Source organism: Nyctereutes procyonoides, unplaced genomic scaffold, assembly GCF_905146905.1.
Source record: "Nyctereutes procyonoides isolate TBG_1078 unplaced genomic scaffold, NYPRO_anot_genome, whole genome shotgun sequence".
Lineage (NCBI taxonomy): Eukaryota > Metazoa > Chordata > Mammalia > Carnivora > Canidae > Nyctereutes > Nyctereutes procyonoides.
Genome location: NW_026575046.1, coordinates 67,022,065 through 67,042,612, shown reverse-complemented (window position 1 = coordinate 67,042,612; position 20,548 = coordinate 67,022,065). Strand labels below are relative to the sequence as shown.

At 43.3% G+C, this 20,548-nt stretch overlaps 1 protein-coding gene across 2 annotated transcripts; it reads right to left on the bottom strand.

Annotated features, from left to right (window-relative positions):
• Nucleotides 1-1,193: 1,193 nt before the first annotated feature.
• SAR1A (secretion associated Ras related GTPase 1A) lies at nucleotides 1,194-16,631 on the bottom strand. Of its 2 annotated transcripts, none has more exons than XM_055325590.1 (7): nucleotides 16,515-16,631; nucleotides 12,382-12,455; nucleotides 12,144-12,263; nucleotides 11,644-11,709; nucleotides 8,296-8,399; nucleotides 5,003-5,134; nucleotides 1,194-3,581 (listed from the first exon to the last, which is right to left on the bottom strand). In XM_055325590.1, exons 2-7 carry the CDS (start codon nucleotides 12,437-12,439, stop codon nucleotides 3,465-3,467), a joined length of 597 nt encoding a protein of 198 aa, XP_055181565.1. In that variant the 5' UTR covers nucleotides 12,440-12,455; nucleotides 16,515-16,631; the 3' UTR covers nucleotides 1,194-3,464. The 2 variants fall into 2 exon arrangements, with proteins under 2 accessions (XP_055181565.1, XP_055181566.1); XM_055325591.1 differs by lacking the exon at nucleotides 16,515-16,631 and adding an exon at nucleotides 15,753-16,094.
• Nucleotides 16,632-20,548: the final 3,917 nt, after the last annotated feature.

Below are 20,548 nucleotides of genomic sequence, written 5' to 3'. Positions count from 1 at the left end.
CCTGAAATTTGAATTTTGTCACAAGACAGCATTCTTTCTTTTCCCTCACAGGCCATACAAAAACAGGCAGCAGCCCAGATTATTTTGGTACATTTTTCTGTCAGCATTAACAAAAATTATTCAGTCAGTACTTAAATCACATAACCTTTCTGACACAGTTTCTGAATAAAACTAATGCCGCTCAGCGTATTCCCCAGCACGACACAGGGTAATGTTTGCAATGCCCCCAGTGACACAAAGCTGTTTGAGTTAAATGACAACGCATCATAGTTTGAGATGGGACAGAAATTAGCGGTCTTCCCATCTGTCTTCTTTTGGTTCTGTGACACAGACAATGCCTCGATCGCAGGAAAAACTATCCCAACTTCCTGGCAATTAAGAGTTTCTTTCTCTCTAGAGTCCCATGATTCTCCCTTAATGACGCTCAAGCCTCCAGCATGAACTGTTTTGCGTCAGGTTTTTCTGTTTACAGCATCAGAGTATAGAGTTCCAAGTCACAGCCAACAGCCGAGGTGAGACCCCGAGTGCTGGGCTCCCTGAGTCTGTACTTCTCATGTTCCACTCTAACTCAAACGACGCAGACAATGCATATAAACATAGAACCCATGGCATCATCTTAGTAACAGGGACATTAGTTTCAGCCTCTAATACTTAATACTCGATCAAAAAGGACCTGTTGCATTTTGCTTCCCACTCTATTTGTCATATTACCTTAGTTTTAGAATCTCATTTGGGTTTTCTAAAAACAAGGCTTCCTACAAGCCTAGTAAATGCACAAGCACACGCTTCATTCCTTCTCCTACTTTACCAAATGTAGCATTCAGCTGAATCTCTCCAATTCTGTATAAAATGGTAAATAGCTAAACTGGACCCAGTCCTTGCTAGTATGTTAGTATGAGATTTTGTTAAAAAGTATATCCCTCCCCCCAAAAAAAAAGCATACCCCCAATCCTGGGATCATCACATATTCAAAGCTTCTCAAATGGTACTAAATTTATCACTTTGAATAAAATGTGTGAATTGGCCTAGGTTTTTTTCCCTCCTAGTAGCAAAGTCTTTCTTATCCTCTTACTTAAGTAGGAAACAACTTTTGCTTCCCCACCCCCACCACACACACAAACGTCAGCGGATGTTCAAACTCAGAACAAACCAATGCAAATACATGAAAAAAATAAATGGAACAAGATAGCAAGTTTGTTTTAACTTTTTATTAAAATGCTTAGATACAGACTGACTTTCTTTTGTAAATGACCGTTTTAACTTTTCCTGAAATAGGACATATATGCACTCTGATAAAACAGAATGAAAAGTCTCAATTTATGGGAATTCCTGTACAAAGCTCTGATCCTTACTGTTAAGAGCCAAGCTCCTCACAGCGGCTTCTTTTGCGATCTTATTATAGGAACAGTGTTTTCTGTGGAGCAAGAAATAGACGGATGCCAACTGACTTTTCAATCCCCTCTTTCTCCAGTGGTCAACCACTTTCACAAAGAGCTGATCTGTGTAGAATCCACAGTTTTCTAGCTTGCTACAAAGTGATTAGGGACAAATGGGAAAAAAACGAAAACAAGAAAACTAGCACTGCAATCATACTTCTCATGTCTCTGGATAAAGAAGTATGGGTTACCTTTAGCCAAAGGAATTAAAAGTATGCAAGTTAACTACCTAGTTCATTCACCATTAGCTAGATTTGTTCATTTAAGGCTTTCACCTCTTTCCAAACCCACAATTTTGTTTTAATCCAGCTATGCCTGCTAATAAAGAAAAGGCATGCTCTTCCCAGATTTATCCTTTACTGAGCCTCTGCATTTGGTACCTGGCAGTGAGAACATATGCTTTTCTAATAGGTCAGTACTGAAGACTAACAACGAGAAATCCATTAAAGAACAATACTCTCACCTCTGGAATGTTATCCACACTTTCCTTACCCTCACATTAGACACAAGAATCCACTGAATTTAGTTCAATCCTTTGCAAATAAAGCATCATCACCACAATTTTGCTTTGAGGAAACTACTTTTAATCTTTCATTAAACAAAAATGAAGATATCCACTCATCTTAAGAAAGGATCTAATATTGGTCAAGATCATGAAAACCCAATTTTATTCATGGCACCAAGAAAAACGAATGCTATAAAAATGATCCTCATCACACTACTGGGCATGCTGAGGCTTTTTATACTGAGCTCTTACTGACAAGTGATGCTGGCTCAAAAGGAATAGCACTACACAAAGCTCTTAGATTAGAGTTTCCCCAGCTTACTTCTGGAATGGTGAAAGGCAATTCCATACCAAAAAAAAAAGGTAACCGATAAAAAGAGCCATGAACAGTCCCATAAAGAGACCAAATCCTGCAAGTGAGAATTTTAAAGCCCACTAAGTAGTGCTCACTTCTGCAGCACATATAATAAAGCCCACTAAATAAATCTTTCCTGGATCCAAGCAAATGCTACAAATACCAGATTTTTAAGTTCTCAACTCATAGAATTAAAAGCTCGTCGGCTGTTAACTGTCCTGTGGGACTCACCTATTCAAAAAATTTTACCCTAGAATCTGTGCAAAAGTAACAGACACACACCTGCAGTGTAGGACAACATGGGAGATGTTCTCTTTGATGAGGCAAGAGTCATTTATGAAACTGAAAATGAGAAAGGTGCTATGGAGAGAAACGAAGTTTCCCAACAGTATAAAAGCAAAGACTAGCTGAAATTTGTAACTTTAGAAGTAAAAATAATAAAATAACCCCTCTCTAAAGAAGTCCTCCACAGTGAACAATCTGCTCTACATACCACAATGAGGAATGATCCTGGCTTCCGTGGTGGAAACATGCTACAAGCGCCAGGCCAGGCCCTGCCCTTCCTGGCTCCTCACTGCACAAAGTGGGGCCACCTACTGCCGGGCAGCCAGACACAGGGGAACTTCTCTCACTGACCTGCTAATGCAGCAGGAGTAGGTTCATTTCACGGGAGTTCTGGCCTCCGATGTGTTTCTGTGCATAATATTATGAAGTATCTAAATGCCATTCACTAGATCAAAAAAAAAAGGAATAGAAAACTCTGGACCAAGGAAATTTTTAACTCAAAAAGTTAGGAGGGACACCAATAACAACACTTTCTTTAAAAAATAGAATCACTTTCTTTTGAAATCAACCACAGTGGTGAGACGTGTTTTTCTTTTCAGGTGCCCCATGTTGGCACACAGCTTTACTCAGCAAATCCTGCCAGCTTCCAAGTCCCGGGATGCTGACCTGCGCCGGCACGTGGGGCAGCGTCACCTCCCAACAGTGTGGAGAAGAGCACGTATCACCACTGGGCAATGAGAGAGCTGACTGACAGAGACTCTTGACTTCTCAACGCCAGACACGGTTGAAGAGCTTTCCTTGTTCTATTAGAAAAGTTCATGAGGAAGCTGTGAATAGGATCAGTCCAGAGAAGGAAAACTCTTTTATTTTCACTGTCCAAACATCAGTCAATATACTGGGAAAGCCAGCGGAAGCCCTCGCCGTAGCCTTGCCTCTTGAGCACACTGCACATGAACACTTCCATGGGGCGCGCGTTCAGCTCCTTCAGGGTCACGTTCCCCTAAGGGAGGCAAAACCAAGAAAGGCCTGTTAGCATCTCTGTGGCAGAAAAGCTTGAAAGAGTGATCACCAATCACTTTCTTCATTTCTCAAAAGCAAATGGAAGTAGGAATTCACTATAGAAATGTGGTCCAGGCTATAAAGATGACTTCCCCAAACTCTCTTTGTAAAGAGCCTTTTCTTTGAACACACTAGCATCTGGCAAGTTATGGCAGCTAACCAGGAAAAAGACCCACAGAATCAGCATGCACCTTAATAGGCAGAGGTCTAAGACACTTTGGAAATAAGGACATTCTTGGGGGGCCTGGGTAACTCAGTTAAGCGTCCTACTCTTGGTTTCAGCTCAAGTCATGATTTCAGGGTCTTAAGATTAAGTTCCGTATGGGGCTCCTCACTCAGTGGGGAGCCTGCTTGGTTCTCTCCCTCTGCCCCTCCCACCATCATGCATGTTCTCTAAGAAACAAAAAAATCTTTGAAAGAACAACAACAGGGCAGCCCCGGTGGCCCAGGTGGCCCAGTGGTTTAGCGCCGCCTGTAGCCTAGGGCGTGATCCTGGAGACCCTGGATCGAGTCCTGTGTCGGGCTCTCTGCATGGGGCCTGCTTCTCCCTCTGCCTGTGTCTCTGCCTCTCATTCTCTGAGTAAATAAAAAATCTTAAAAAGAAAAAGAAAAAGAAAAGAAAAAAGAAAAAACAAAAAAAGAGGGGCTCGTAGGTGGCTTAGTCGGTTAGGCATCTGCATTAGCCTCAGGTAACTATCTCAGGGTCCTGGGATCAAACCCCTCCTGGGACTCCCTGCTTGGTGGAGAGTCTGTTTCTCCCTCTGCCTCTGCCACTCTCCTCACTCCCCTCACTCGTGCTCTCTCTCTCAAATAAAGAAATAGTCTTTTTAAAAAGGACATTCTCATTAACATAAGCATTCAGGGACGCCTGGGTGACTCAGCAGTTGACTGTCTGCCTTTGGCTCAGGGCATGATCCCAGGGTCCTGGGATCAAGTCCCAAACTGGGCTTCCTGCGAGGAGCCTGCTTCTCCCTCTGCCTGTGTCTCTGCCTCTCTCTCTGTCTCTCATGAATAAAATCTTAAAAAAAAGAAAAAAAAAAGATTTCTCTGAATTAGATTTGAAAGAGTCAAAAATTCTTAAATTGATAAGTATGCCTTTCCTACCAATTTCTTCATCCTCATATACCTGAAGAAAACCTCATCAGGAAACAGTGAAAGAACAGGCTCCTGCCTTCAGAGTGACTATAAATCACCTATGGTAAACCCTAGGCCCAGTTAAATTTCTGAAAGACAAGTAAAATCTAGATAGCAAAACATGAATGCCCCCCCCAAACTGTGAAATTTGTATGAATTCATATTTCCATTCATATGTATCAATTAATTCATATTCCTTAATATGTGCCCTGAAGATTTTTCTCTTACCTTTCCTGTGGTCTGTCCATAAAGCCCAAATATCTCCCGGAGTTTTTCTTCACTGATTGCATCTGTTCTGTCTATCTTGTTACCCAAGATCAGGATTGGCACATTGGATATTGTCTCATCAGTCATTAGAGCCTAAAGACAACAAAACAGAAGTAGGTGAGGAATCTACGAATGCCCACCAGATACGAAAACAACCCAGACTTTCACTTGTCTATAAAGTATCAAATGTAAAGTGAAAATCTGATCATTTTTATTACCTAAGTGATGAACTAAAAGTCTTGACATTATAGAACATTCTTAACATTAGGTAAGCTCTAAAAACTACCTTGACAATAAGTAAAAATAACCAGCCTCAAAACTGCAACTTAAGGCTGTGTCTATTTACAACCTTAACTCACAGATAAATCATTCAGCCACAGAGCATCCTCAGGCTCTCCACTGAGCAGTCCTAGAAGACTGAATGCTCTGGCTACAGAATCTCCAAGATGGCTACACGAAGTCCCCAAGTATTCACTGAGTGCGCAATGCGTGCACATCATTATCTCAGGCACTGAGAGGAATACAAAAAGAAAGGCAAGACATATCCCTGGCTTCAAGAAATCCTCACTCTGTGTTTTTACATCTGTCAACAAAGTAAGACAAGTGGATGATTAAGTGTCACAATGAACAGGGACAGAATATAAATACTGAAAGACATTTGGGGAAATCAAATGGCAGGGAAAATGGTGAGCTTAAGGAACGTGTTAGCAAAGTTGCAGAATACAAACTAAGCTCTCAAAGATGGACAGGATTTGGATAGAAGGAAAGGAGAAGGAATAATTTAAGCAATGGCTTTACAGTAGGAAACGAATTCAGAAAGCCACATGGACAACTCCCTGTCTTTATGTTGAAACATCATAAAACAGAATGGGAAGCATGATCAACATTATGGTGCCAGTCTAAGAAGCTAGCTGCAATAGATCCTAAAGACTCCAAATCCAGAAATTACTGGATAGAATCTGTGTGTAAAGGGGCACCTGGTGGCTCAGTCGATGAAGTGTCTGCCTTCAGCTCGGGTCACAACCTCGGGGTCCTGGGATCCAGGCCCACATCAGGCTCCCTCCTTCTCCTTCTCCCTCTGCCTCTCTCTCAAATAAATAAGATCTTTAAAAAAAAAAAAAAAAAAAAGGAATGTGTGTGTAAAGAAACACAATGAATTCATACAAAGCATCTATGTGTCCTTAGATAAGAGACACTGACTTGACCTAAGATAGCAGAGTCCAAGGAATAGTGCAGCAGGGACGGTGGAGAAAGAAGAGAAGAGACTGATGTCTGATGATAAGACAGAGAAGAGGGACCTGAGCCAGCAAAGATTTTTAAGCCTGGGAATCCAGGGCCCATTGACAGGAAAAGCTTGGAAAGAAGTAGAACTGAAGGGATAAAGGGAAATATGATTTGACCATTTTAGGTTCTCAGAAATGCTAGACAAAATCAGAATAAGGATGTCATTCGTTGAATGAATAGTAACCAGATAACTACTATATGTCTGATGCTTTGCTAGGTGCAAAGGTTTCACAAACAAAACTAGGTCCCTCCTAAGTTCACGATCTGATAGAGACCTACAAGAAAACCAGTAAAGATCATAGACTCTGATAAGGTGGAGAGTCTAAGACCAAGAGGTCAGGGAAGGCTTCCTAGAAGAGGTCATGGCTGAACTCTGGGATCTCTTAAAGGACATTTTTAAATTTACCAGTGAAAGTGGGTGGGGGTCAGACGAGAAAGGCAGGCAGGGACAGCCACTTGTGCATACTGAAAGAAGGACAAGTTGTTCTCTATGTTTGGAATGTAGTTCAAGGTAAGTAATAAAGAGAAAAAAAATGATCTATCTCTCTCTCTCTCTCTATCTATCTTAGTCACCCCCAACCACTATAAGACCATCTAGTCATCCAATGCCATCGAGCGATCTCAATCACTCAATGAGAAGGATTTCCAGTACTTTAGCCCGAAAGCTGATACGGAGTGAAGACTATATCCACTTCCCTCTCCGCTCGCGCTCTATCTCTATCCAATGATAGCTCTAAAAACGGTGACCAGGTAGGCGAAGGTCTGGCAACGTTTGTTAACAATCAAAATCTATAGCACCTGCTCACGATCATATAGCTAAACATACACATCAAAAATATATAGATCTCACAAAAAGCGACAGTACATTCATAGCGCGCGATTAAGCAAAATCCACGATATCTCTCGTCTCTCTAGCACAAAAAAGAGAGCGCGACTAAAAAATAAAAAAAGATCACATCTCTACTATATGAGGTTACTACAACTCAAGACGAAACGCACATTGTAATTTCGTCAAACAAAATTCTGGCGTTGGAAGTTGTTGCTAGTACGTAACTTTCTGTTTAAGCCTAGAGTCTAGAGAGGTTTAATACTAGTAAAATCTTATGGGAGTCATCGCATTGGAGACCAGTTATGGGAGTATGGTATGTATAGGGGTCTTGTGGGTTGGGTATGTTGGGTTTGGATTGTTGAGGTAGTTGGTATATATTTAAATATATATTTAATATTAATAGTTGGATTTGGGGTGGGATTATGTAATTGTTGTGTTTGGAATTTGCATTGTGAAAGTAGGTTTAGAAATGTTATCTAGTATTTAAATTGAGTTTTGATGTTGATGTATTATTTGTAGGTGGTGATGGGGATTGTGACATTTATGTAGATTGTTATGAACTTTGTTTGTTTGGGATATGGGGTAAATGTATGGGATTATTTTTGGGTATGGTATTTGATTATGGTAATTTTAGTTTGACCAATGATAGCTTTTTGGTGAAGGTTTTAGACAACAGTATCAAATGCTGCCCATGACCAAAACTGAAGGCTGAGAACAGACAGTGAAGGTCTGTGAAGTCATTCAGTGAGAGAGTGGGCAGGCACAAGTGAGAACCCAGATTCAAACACATAAAGAACCCTTAATCTCTCTTAGGGTTTCACTCCGCCAATGCTTCAGAAACGGACCATCCGTGATCCCTGAAGGGAGGCGATTATAATGCTAGGGCAACAGGCACACACTGGGGAGTATATGAACAAACTGGACACAGTCACCCTATGATAGATACAAACAAAGTTAACTTACACCAGTTCAAGCTGAGTTTACTCAGGACACTGAAAAGCAGGGTCTTAGATTTTAAAACACTTTCTTCCTGTAACTAGGAGTTTCATCAAATGTTAACTGGAATGCTGAAGTACTAGCACTACTGACCTGTATTCCTTAAAAGAAATAGAGGCCAAAAAAGGAAAAAATATAATCATACATTTAGCTCAACTTTGGATTCCATGAGGCGAGGATGATCTGCACAGTCCACCAGAAAGACAATCCCATTAATTGCTGGGAGGTAATTTTTCCAAACCCGGCGTGCTAAAAGACAAAGTTAGTAGTTGCATTAAAGTTTAAAAAAAAAAAAAAGTATTTTGAAAAATATATCTATTTTTTTGCCCTAAAATGGGCATACCTTGGCTCAGTTTCAATAGGATTCAACTCCATGTGGATTCTCTAAGCCCGAATAAGTATTAAATCAGAACAAAGGGTATACACTGATGATGATCCATGAATTGAATCTGATCTGATTTTTTCAAATTAAAAAATCAAGGTTTTCTGCCTGATTTTAGGAAAAACTGTAACATCTGGCAACCCTACACATACCTACCCACACATCACTCATCAGCTGGAACTGAGTGGTGTCCACCCCTTTAGAAGAGGTCTGGGCTCTTCCATTTGGCAGTTTCCACCACTCCCTACAGACACCTACTCACTTTTACTCAGTTGAATGACTTACCTCAACCCTGAAGCCATTTGCAACCTGAGTTAAATTCATCAGGATGCAAATGACCTGTCCATATACCATCCATCCTAAGTTAAATCCTAACTAATCAGTATGTCTGTGTACAACACACTAACTAGCTCCATCCATTTTCAGGGGATTGGGCTTCACAGCTGGTTTAAGTCCCAGGCAATTACCCCAGTCTGCCATATTTTACCCAGGAGGACTTATAAATTTTTGTTTGTTTGTTTATGACATGAAGTGATAATGGTTTGGGAAGTGATGCTTTAATTATAATTTCTAAGCCATTCATTTCTGGCACTTTAAATGGATGAATAAACAAAGAATCTCTACATCAAACAATTAATAATGGTTACCTTTGAAAAGTGAGATGGGGAAGGAGAGGCTGGGGGAAGTTCTACTTTTACCTTCCATATTTATATGCTGAGTGTGTACTCACTATGTTACATGGACCCTGAACCAATGGGGTTTTATTTTGTTTTTTTGTTTTTTTTTTAAGTTATCTCTGTACCCAACATGGGACTCGAACTCACAATCCTGATACCAAGAGTCCCATGTTTTTCTGACTGAGCCAGCCAGGTACCCTGCCTGGCCTACTTTAATAGGCTAGATTTTTAAAGTTTTTTTTAAAAAGACAATCTTCAAATATATAGTATTTTAGCAACTTCTGTAAAATGGTGACTAAGTTATTATAATACAGTATTTCTATGAAATAAACTTTCCTCAAACAAAACAAAACTACATAGAACACATTCTCCCTTATAATCTATCAAAACCTGAAAGCTAAATTTATCACACCAAATAACACGTAAGTCTCCTTTCAGAGGTCTAAAAACCTCAACTCTCATAATAGTATTATGAATTTAAATTTGTAAGCAGTTACAAATCCTTATGAAAGAAGCAGAAAAGGGATCCCTGGGTGGCGCAGCAGTTTGGCGCCTGCCTTTGGCCCAGGGCGCGATCCTGGAGACCCTGGATCGAATCCCACGTCGGGCTCCCGGTGCATGGAGCCTGCTTCTCCCTCTGCCTATGTCTCTGCCTCTCTCTCTCTCTCTCTCTCTGTGTGACTATCATAAAATAAAAAAATTAAAAAACAAAACAAAAAAAAAAAAAAAACGAAAGAAGCAGAAAAGCCACCATACACCCATTCTTACCCAAATGAAAACAATACAAGCTCATTATAGAAAAAAGGATGCAAGATCATCCATCTAAAATCCTCCATTGAAACACACCCACTGCTGGTTTTGTATATATTCTTCCAATCTTTTTTCTGTAGTTATTTTATGTGATTACGACCACACTACATATGATTTTGCAGGATATAAATATTACGTGACTAAAACAAATGTAATTATATGTTAATGAAATCACTGACTATAAAATCATTTGGATCACTCCTTAGATTTTTGATTAAAATTACTTAGCTAGGGGATCAGCGGTTTAGCACCTGCCTTCAGCCCAGGGCGTGATCCTGAAGTCCCAGGATCGAGTCCCACATCGAGCTCCCTGCATGGACCCTACTTCTCCCTCTGCCTGTGTCTCTGCTTCTCTCTCTCTCTCACAAATAAATAAATAAAATATTTAAAAAATAAATAAAATAAAATTACTTAGCTAAAAAATAAAAGCTATCAATATTCTGTTCTTTTACCTATTTTAAAAAGCTATAATAGGGAGCATCTGGGTGGCTCAGTGGTGGAGCATCTGCTTTTGGCTCAGGTTGTGATCCCAGGGTCCTGGGATTGAGTCCCACATCAGGCTCATCAGGCTCCCCACAGGGAGACTGCTTCTCCCTTTCCCTTTGCCTCTGTCTCTCTCATGAATAAGTAAAGTCTTTTAATAGTTTCTATTTTCTACTTTCCACAATATTCCCACATCTTAAATGTTTTACTTCTAAAGCCTAGAATCTTGCCAAATGTAAAGTGTCCATCAGAAAAAGGTGCCCTGGGATGCTGTGTGGCTTAGCAGTTGACAGTCTGCCTCTGGCTCAGGGCCTGATCCCGGGATCCAGGATCAAGTCCCACGTCAGGCTCTCTGCATGGAGTCTACTTCTCCCTCTGCCTCTTTCTGTGTCTCTCATGAATAAATAAAATCTTTTAATAAATAAAGAAAAAGATGCCCCATTATACGTATCTCCAAAACCCACACAAGATACCCAACAGGAGTCTAAGAACCAAATGGAGATGACTTGCATAAGACAGAAAGTACTGTGAGAACAATAAGATAGAAGGAAATCTTCTACCAACCGCCCCACATGGATAGAGTATACAAAACAGATCAGAGTGGTCACATGTATATCACTGTATTATTTTTGCAACTTTTAACATATTTGAATTAGGTACAAATAATAAAATATTCTACCCACTTATACTCCACTGAATAAAGGATATAAAAGAGATAAGATTAAATTTGATACTGTACTAGATCTTGTTCCAGAAGAAAAATGCTATAAAGAAGATTATGGAGACAATCGACAAAAAGAGAAATACATATTACAGAGTAGATAAAAAATAAAACTTCCTAGGCTTGATAACTTAAATATTAGTATGTGTTACATAGAGAAGGAAACTAAAAAATTGGGGCAAAAGGCATAAAGGAGTGGAGTTCTCTGTAATTGGGGCAAAGGGGATAAAGGAGTGGAGTTTTCTGTATTTATGAAACTTTGGACAAGTTTTAAAGTACTTAAGAACAATAAGTAAATAAAACAACTTTAAGATCTCAATAATTTAAAAGGTAAAAATGTCACACTACTTTAAAAAAAAAATAAGAGGGTATAAAAGAACCATAAGTCAATACCATTCTTCCACTGAATTGTCCTCTTACCTTGCTCATGCCCACCAAGATCAAAAGTTGTAAAAGTCATTCCAGCAATTGTCAGCTCTTCTGATGCTGAAAAATTGTCAAAACAGAAAAAAGAAATAAACTCCTCCAAGCAAAAAAGACCCAACTCCCAATACTGTAAGCCAATATAAATGCAAAACTTAATGAAGCTTTTACCTTATAAAGAAAAGGATACAAGGGTGAAAACATTCTTAAATTATTCTAAAAAGTCGTTTCTTTTTCTCCAATATGCCTGCTACTTCTTGGAAGTAGATATGGGAAATGTGTCCCCTTACAGAACTAGTGAGAATAGATACTGACAGAGTCCTAGAGGGTTAGATTTAGGGGCATGTGACCTGAGTGTGTCCTACAGGGAATTTTTTCAAGTGAGCTGTCTTTTGGGACTTCAGTTAATACAAGAACTGCATCAACTGAGAATTCATCCCCAAACTAGGACATTGACCTTCAAATATCAAAAGGTCACCTGGTATTTTCAAACTTACTCGGATGTAATGTCGGAACATGTTGGCCCAATCGGTCATCTTTGAGCATGTGTAGAAGAGTGGTTTTGCCCGCATTGTCCAAACCCAAAAATACAAGTTTTCCAGATTTCTTGTAGAGTCCTAAAAAAGAAAAAAATTTTAACATAATTTTGTTTTCTACTTACCAAAGGCTGCTTGTATTTTTATTGAAATGTACAAAGTTTGAAACCTATGATATATTTCAAGGAAATGGCTTTACCTAGGAACTGGAGCACACTGCTGAAGCCATTGTAGATCCACTCAAAGATGAAAGACATTATTAATGGTTACTACCTGTATAAAATATGAAAGCAGCAAACATTAGCTTTCTGAATGTTAATACAGTTCTGGAGAAGTTAACTCTTATTCTGTAACCCTGATGCATGTTTACTGTCCCATATTTTCAAGCATAAGAAAATAAAGGATTTTGTATTCTGAAGGGAAGTCTCTGGGGTCCTCAGATCTGCACAAACTCCTGGTTTTCTAACAATTTTCAATCTATGATACTCTAAGGACTAGGAGTTAAAGCTATACTTTCCTCTTTTACTGTGTACTCCTCCAAGCAGCTGATCATCTACATCCCCTGGATACGCTGTCAACCAGTTAGCAAGACCTCTAAGAAATCAGTCACATCAATAATCTAGATAAAAATGTCACACTGGGAGCGCCAGGGTGGTTCCGTCAGTTAAGCATCTGCCTTCGGCTCAAATCATGATCTTGGGGTCCTGGGATCCAGCCAAGCCGGTATCCAGCTCCTCCATGAAGAAATAAGAGAGTCCTTTCATAAAGTGAGTAATCAAGATCTAACCCATTTTACAAAGAGGGATTCTCTTAAAATAAGAATACTTGCTCAGGGCGTAGAAGTAGATTCCTAGCCAAGTACACACCTTAATTAGTACTAATATTAAGACCACTTTTCCTACTGTTTTCCATAAACCTAGACAGAACAAAAGATGCCTCAAAGCTACCAAAAGATCTACATACATATATTGGCAATAAGCAAGATCTCTGAAAGAAAAGGGTAACATCTAAAACCAGTGGTGGCGTCAAAGTTCTCAGGGTCAGCATTTTCTGGTCACTGAACTTTTACCTAAATATCTCATTTGGCACAGAAAAAAAAAGATCCCCCACTTTCACTCCTCTCCATCAGCAAGAGCATGTGAGCACAAGGCTACACTAAATGTGATCAACTGCTATCAAATACAATTTTCATGAACTTTTGTTTTTTTAGGGGGGCCTGGGTGGCTCAGTGGTTCAGCGTCTGCCTTTGATTCAGGTCTTTGGTTCAGGTCGTGGTCCTGGTATGGAGTCCCACATCAGGCTCTCTGTGGGGAGCCTGCTTCTCCCTCTGCCCATGTCTCTGCCTGTCTCTGTGTCTCTCATGAATAAATAAAATCTTAAAAAAAGGGGGGGTAAACAAACATTTACTTTTGTTACTCTTAGTAGTGACTTTAACAGGGTTATCCACAAAAACCCACCTATATTCTTCATTCAAAGAATGCTAGATAAAGAAGTTGAAAAGTAGGGACAATATGTTAATTTGGGGGCTCTTGGCTGACTCAGAGGAACTTGTGACTTTTTTTTTTTAAAGAATTTTTTTTTAATTTATTTATTTATGATAGTCACAGAGAGAGAGAGAGGCAGAGACAGAGGCAGAGGGAGAAGCAGGCTCCATGCACCGGGAGCCCGATGTGGGATTCGATCCCGGATCTCCAGGATCGCGCCCTGGGCCAAAGGCAAGCGCGAAACCGCTGCGCCACCCAGGGATCCCGGAACTTGTGACTCTTGATCTTAAGATCAGGAGTTTGCACCCCACATTAAGGGTAGAGACCACTGAAATAAACCTAAATATATATATATATATATATATATATACACATATATATATATATATTTTTTTTTCTGTCCAATTACTGGGTTTTGATTGTTTTTTAAAATCAAGCCTGACCTATTGGCTTTAGGGACTGTTTAATGCTTATTTTCTACGGCTCTTATCACAGAAGACCAAATGAGGCTTGGGAGTTTGGGTGAGAGTCTAAGGCAAAAGCTTTCATAAAAAGATACTATGGGGTTGGGGTTTTTTTTTTTTGCTCTTTTCAGTAACATTAAAATATATTTTGGCAGAAACCAATTTAGCATGTTAGATAATTTGTCTTGAAACTTAGCACTTTAAGAAGTTTAATGACTTAAATAGACGTAGAAAGCTCCTGCTTTTAAATTCCCACTGTAGGTAAGTAAAGGAACAATGTGCCTCTTCTCTACAATTCTCCCAAACCAGGCATCTTTCCCTACTTTTCTCAGTCTACAACTTGGAGAAACGTGGCTCATCTTTACAGAGACCTCTGATTAGGATCACTCCCACTCCGGTCACTCCTTTAAAACCCATTGTTACATATTTACTTGTACTACACTGGTTTGTGGTCAATACCCTAAAGTTTTACCACATCATTTTAGAATTCTTCCAAACCCAATGAATTCTCCAAGGGTGACAATGGGAAAACCCTCCTTTGAGGAATTTTTCATGGGAACTGAGCTGGTCTGATTTTCCAATTTATCTTCCCTTGACACTTCTGCTTTTAAGTCCTAGAATTCGGGGCGCCTGGGTGGTTCAGCAGTTGAGCATCTACCTTCTGCTCAGGTCGTGATCCCGGGGTCCTGGGATCGAGTCCCACATCAGGCTCCCCACAGGGAGCCTGCTTCTCCCTCTGCCTCTCTGTGTCTCCCATGAATGAATAAATAAAATATGTAAAATAAATAAATAAAAGCCCTATATTTCTTCCCTCCAAAATGATCTATGGAAAAGTCCTTGAAGAAACTCTTCAGGTGATGCTAACAAAATCATAAAAGCTATTATTGGACCCAAAGCGTTGCACTGTATTGCCCCTCAAAGTCAGAGAAATGGCTTTGAGGCTCCTCCATCCTTGAGACCTTAGGATTTGTACCCCTTGTGAGTAGTTTTACACTTTTTTTTTCTTAAAGATTTTATTTATTTATTCATGAGAGACACACACACAGAGAGAGAGGCAGAGACACAGGCAGAGGGAGAAGCAGGCTCTACGCAGGAGCCTGACATGGGACTCAATCCTGGGACTCCAGGATCACGCCCCAGGCCGAAGGCAGGCGCTAAACCGCTGAGCCACCCAGGGGTCCCATGGATGGTATTTTGATAATTAGCACTCTATTTATTCCTGTCCTTGATCCACTCTATCACCTTAAGGCACTTCGTGGCATCTTATGGCAAATCAGCATACTCTAAAACTTAAGAACTCTAAACTACCACAGAAGCACTGCCAAAGTACCCCAAATTAAAATCCGCAAATTTTCAGGACTGAAGTAGATAGAAAAGAGGAGGGGATCCCCGGTGGCTCAGCGGTTGGGCGCCCGCCTTGGGCCCAGGGTGTGGACCTGGAGACCCGAGATCGAGTCCCACGTCGGGCTCCCTGCATGGAGCCTGCATCAACCTCTGCCTGTATCTCTGCCTCTCTCTCTCTGTGTCTCTCTCAAGAATAAATAAATTAAAATCTTTTTTAAAAAAAAGAGGGGCACCTGCCACACCGACCATCAGCCACGCTCACTACTTCCTACACGTACTCGTCGCAACTTTGAAACACCGTTCCAGGCCGACCCGGGAGGGACAGCAGGTTTTCAGCTAAGAGGCTGTGCCGAGCTGCAGGATAACTAGTAAAGGTCAAGCCCCCAGTCACGGCCTAGGCCGACGGAGGAGGGACCCGGCGCCAACCCTCGCAAGCGCGCTCCTGGCCTCGGCGACGACCCCGACCAGCGCGGACTCCGACCAAACGCGCGGAGGAATTTTCCCACGCACCGACGAGAGGGAAGAAAAGAGGAAGGTGGGGGGAGGAAATACCGGGCTCCACCCGGGGCCTCACGGACGAGAACTCAGGGCTGAAGGCGGGGAGGCCGGACGCGCCCCGGAGCGACCCCCCCCCCCAGCTCCTCCTGCGACCCGCGGGGCCGCGGCCAAGGCACAGCCTCTGGGGCCTCGCGATTCCCCCTCGGGCTCAGGACGCCCGCCCAGGCGAGGGGCTCACCGGGCCGGGCCGGGCCACCGCTCCGCAAACCCGGGCGCACGGGACACACAACGGTCACCCGCCCGGCGGCTGCGGGACCCCGAGGCAGGCCGACCGGCCCGCACCCCGAGCGCTATCGGAACGCGGCGGCCCGGCCGGGGCGGCCCATCCCCGCCCAGAACCGGCCCCGCGGCCCCGCAGAACCGCCTGCGTGTCACTTCCCCCCCCAACTCCGCCCGCGCCGGCCTCCGCCCCGACCCTCCCCGCCGTCCGCGGCAGCCCCGCCGGCCCTCGGCTCCCTCCCCTGCAGCAGGCCCCTGCTCACGGCCGAGGCGGGGGCTGCTCCTCCGGAGGCGGCGGGCGGCGGGCGGCGTCGACCCTCCCTCACAGCACACAGCCCAGCAGCACCCGGGACCGCCAGCTACTCGCCGGATATACGCAACACGCCCCTCCCCGGGGACTTCCGGGCACGTCTCGACCCCGCCCCCTCGTGGCGTCACGGCGCTCCGCCACGCCGGGGCCGCACGGCGATCCCGGGGCGGGCCCGCATTTGGCCACGCCCCCTCCTGCACGCAGAGCGGGACGCGCGGGACGTGGCAGCGCCGCGGCCCCGGGGGCGGGGCGGGAGCCGGGGGGGCGGGGTCTCGCTGCGGGTCGCGGGTTCGAGTCCCGCTGCTGTCGGACGGAGTCGGGGGCGGGGAGGCGGCGACCGGCGGCTTGTTCGGTTCTCGGAAAGAAGCGTTTCCCCGACAGCCCTCCACCCTGGGTGGGTCCCAGAAAGCCCGTCCTTTCCGTCGCGGTTCTCTGGGATAGCCTGTGTTTGGGAGGAACGGCTAATATTCTGAGCGCTCAGGGTCCAGGCGGTGCTCCGAGCCCTTGGCGTGAATCCTCCCTCGATTTTTTTTTTTATTTGACTTCGATTACAGCCCTGATGAAGCAGATACTGTTATTATCCTCTTTTTTTGCAAATGGGAGGACCAAGGTTCAGAATAGTCCAGCAGCCGAGCCCAAGCTCGTAGGCGAGCAAGGCGCAGAGCAGCGCGCTGGCTCCCACGCTGCGGCCCTTCCCTAAATGAGCATTTCCTCACTTAATTCTGAAGACACAGCCCTACGAGCTTGGTATTATTACTACAATTCTACAGATAGGAAAACTAAGTCAAATAATGGGATGAATGTTTTTGGATAGTTAAGGCCCAATATAAACATCTTAATTCTCCTTAAATACAATTATAAATTTAACATAATTCCCATGAAAGTAATAATAGGATCAGTAGGTTGTGTGTGTGTATGTTAAACCACCCTGTTTTGTTCCCGCCTGGAATTCAAATGGAAAAATAAACAAGGCTATTCAGGGAACAAACAGGATCTGAAAATGAACAAGGACAGGGAGCTAGCACTGTCAGATACTCCAATATATTATAGATGCTCAGTAATTAGAACACCTTGGGGAGGAGCCCCTCGGTGGTTCAGTCGGTTAAGCATCTGCCTTCAGCTCAGGTCGTGATCCCGGGTCCTGGGATCCAGCCAAGCTGGTATCCAGCTCCTGGCTCAGCGGGGAGTCTGCTTCTCCCTCTGCCTTCCCCCTGCTCCTGCTCTGTATCTCATAAATAAATAAATAAAATCATCAGGTGGCCATCTGGCAACTCCAGTAATATTCAGAGGGCACTGGATGAACAAGCTCACCCCTTTACCCCTTCTTTTCATCCTGTGAGTCTTCTGCATGGAGTGTGAATCCTGTCCAGATGCAGAAAGCCATGTTCTGAGGCTTCTCACCAGCTTTGGTGAAACCAGGGGAACTGTGTCCACAGGACTTGGACCTCCAGTGTGTGTGCCCTGGAGGTATAGGGCTCTCCTAGCGCAAGCTGTTGCATTAGATTACTGGCCCTGACTGAAGGCTGGCTGCAAGAGGTGGAGGTGGGGGGTGTCCCAAATCACAAGGATGGCTTGGGGGGCTCAGGAGGAAGGAAGGAAGAACACAGGCAAATTATCAGGAGAGCTGCAAACTCTCCTTACCAGATAGGCAGCTTTGAGCAAGTTGACAGATGCCCCAGGCTACAGGATACCGCACTCTAAAATGGGTGAAAGGATGTTGTACATGTAAGCAATTATTTCTTTCTGCTCAGTGGTAAAAACCAGAATACCATCTGTGTCAATATGTACAAGTTTGTTCAAATCTTGAGACAAATGTAAACATTTGACCTTTGTCATCTGGAGGATTTCATACAATGTTGATTAGAAAAATCATCCTGAAAAGCAGTATTTTGTATTGTATTTTTATTTAGAGAGGGAAGAGGGAGGGGCAGAGGGAGAGGGAAAGAGAGAATTTTTTTTTTTAAGATTTTATTTCTTCATGAGAGACAGAGAGAGGCAGAGACATAGGCAGAGGAAGAAGCAGGCTCCATGCGGGGAGCCTGATGTGGGACTGGATCCCAGGACCCCAGGATCACGACCTGAGCCAAAGGCAGAGGCTCAACACTGAGCCACCCAGGAATCCCAGTAAAGAGAAAATCTTAGGGACGCCTGAGTGGCTCAGCTGTTGTTTCTGTTCAAAGCCATTGGAGACGAGTATAGAGTGGTGTGATCCACAAGATGTGGATCAGTGCTATGCTGAAGGCATGAACACGGCCTCTGCCTGTGAAGAACTGGCAGAGAGTCTAGGGATCCCACTTCCATGCTCGCAATGTGTTTTAATAAGCTAGGAGGAGAGACAGGGCGGCTAGGGAAGTAGACTTGAAGCTGGAATGCAGTGCAGCGATGCCATCTGCCTCCACAGGGAAGGGGCAAGGAGACAGGTCAGGGGACAGTGGCCTCAGGTGCATGAGCGCAACAGCAAGGAGCCACAGGTCACCCTGGAACATCCACACTACCGCTCTCAGGTGGAGCCTTGGATGTCAGACTGGAAGAGGCCCTCCCAGGGCAACCAGGTCAAGCCCCTTATTTCCCAAGATTGGGAGTTGTATGTTGAAGGTGACCCAGCTGGTTAGCCTCTTGAGACCACCTGATGTGACTTGCCAGGTGAAGGAGACCAGCTTGTCACTGTGGGAAGAGCCATGGGGCTTGGGATGGTGTCACATTCCCAGCCCTTTGCAAAGGGCCTGGCCCAAGGTGCTCAGAGACCTCAGGGAGGTCACTTGGCCTCCCTAGTTCCATGTTGCAAGTGCATTAAATGAGATGAATTACATGAAGTATATAGAACAGGGCCTGATATTTACTTAGCAAATACCAATTGGAGCTACTTATTTTTAAGATTTTTTTTTTCAAGTAATCTTCTGCACCCACCATGGGGCTCAAACTCACAACCCTGGATAGAGAGGCAGATGCTCTATCAATTAAGCCAGCCAGGCGCCCCACAAATGGGAGCTATTTTTGTTGCTGTGGTAGATGTTTGCTGATTATCTCATGCTGATTATATTACAACCTGCTGAGAACTCTTTCTCTGATTTATGATTAGAGTAGCGGTTTTCAAACATTGAGGAATGTTAGGATTACCCGGGGAGGGGAGAACTGGTTCAAAATTAGATTTCAGTGCAGCGTTGGTGGTATAGTGGTGAGCATAGCTGCCTTCCAAAATTAGATTTCAGGGCCTAGCCACGCCCAATTGTAATTCAGTAGGTATTATATGTATATACTACTGTTTTACATATATATAAGGCTATCTATCATCTATAATATGTATATTGTATTTACTTCTTTATTTTTTACAAATATCTCAGGTGATTCAGTGCTCGTGGTTCAAGGACGACCAGGAGGGAGGCTGCCTTGAGCCAGGAGCCCTCTGCCACGAGCTGTGCTAAGCACTGTCCTTGGTGTTCTATTTCATTTGATTTTCTTAAAAAAAAAAAAATTTAAAATAAGTCACACATGCTTTTAGAAAAACAATTTAAAGAGCGCAGAATCTCATCAAATGGAAGGAAACTCGCTGGACCCCACATCTTCCATGCTGTTCTCTACATTCCCACCTCCTGAGATAATCATCATTAACTGTGGTTGGTTTTGTTTATTTCCAGAAATTGTGCCCATACAAGCATATCCACTAATGTAGCTCTTTTCCCCCATGCTTACTTTGTAAAAAAAAAAAAAAAAAAAAAAAATACCAAGAGGATCATAGGATAGAGCAGGGGTTGGCAAATGACTTCAGTAACATGTTGAATAGTAAATATTTTCGGCTTTGTGGGCCATATGGTCTCTGTCCCAACTACTAAACTCTCCCTTGTAGCTTGAAGGCAGTCACAGCAATTTGCAAATGAATGGGTGTGGCTGTGTTCCAAAGCAGTTTTAGTTACCAGACCAGACTGGCAGCAGGCAGCAGGCAGCAGGCAGCAGGGGATTTGGCCCACCGGCCATAGTTGGCTGCTAGAG

Bases quoted from the DNA above. Each gene is read 5' to 3' on its own strand.
- SAR1A (XM_055325590.1), bottom strand. From the start codon at position 12,439: ATGTCTTTCATCTTTGAGTGGATCTACAATGGCTTCAGCAGTGTGCTC. The intron at 11,710-12,143 runs GTAAGTTTGAAA...ACAATTTTTCAG, and splicing joins TGTTCCGACATTACATCCGA to CATCAGAAGAGCTGACAATT. The intron at 8,400-11,643 runs GTAAGAGGACAA...TTTGTCTTTTAG, and splicing joins TCTTGGTGGGCATGAGCAAG to CACGCCGGGTTTGGAAAAAT.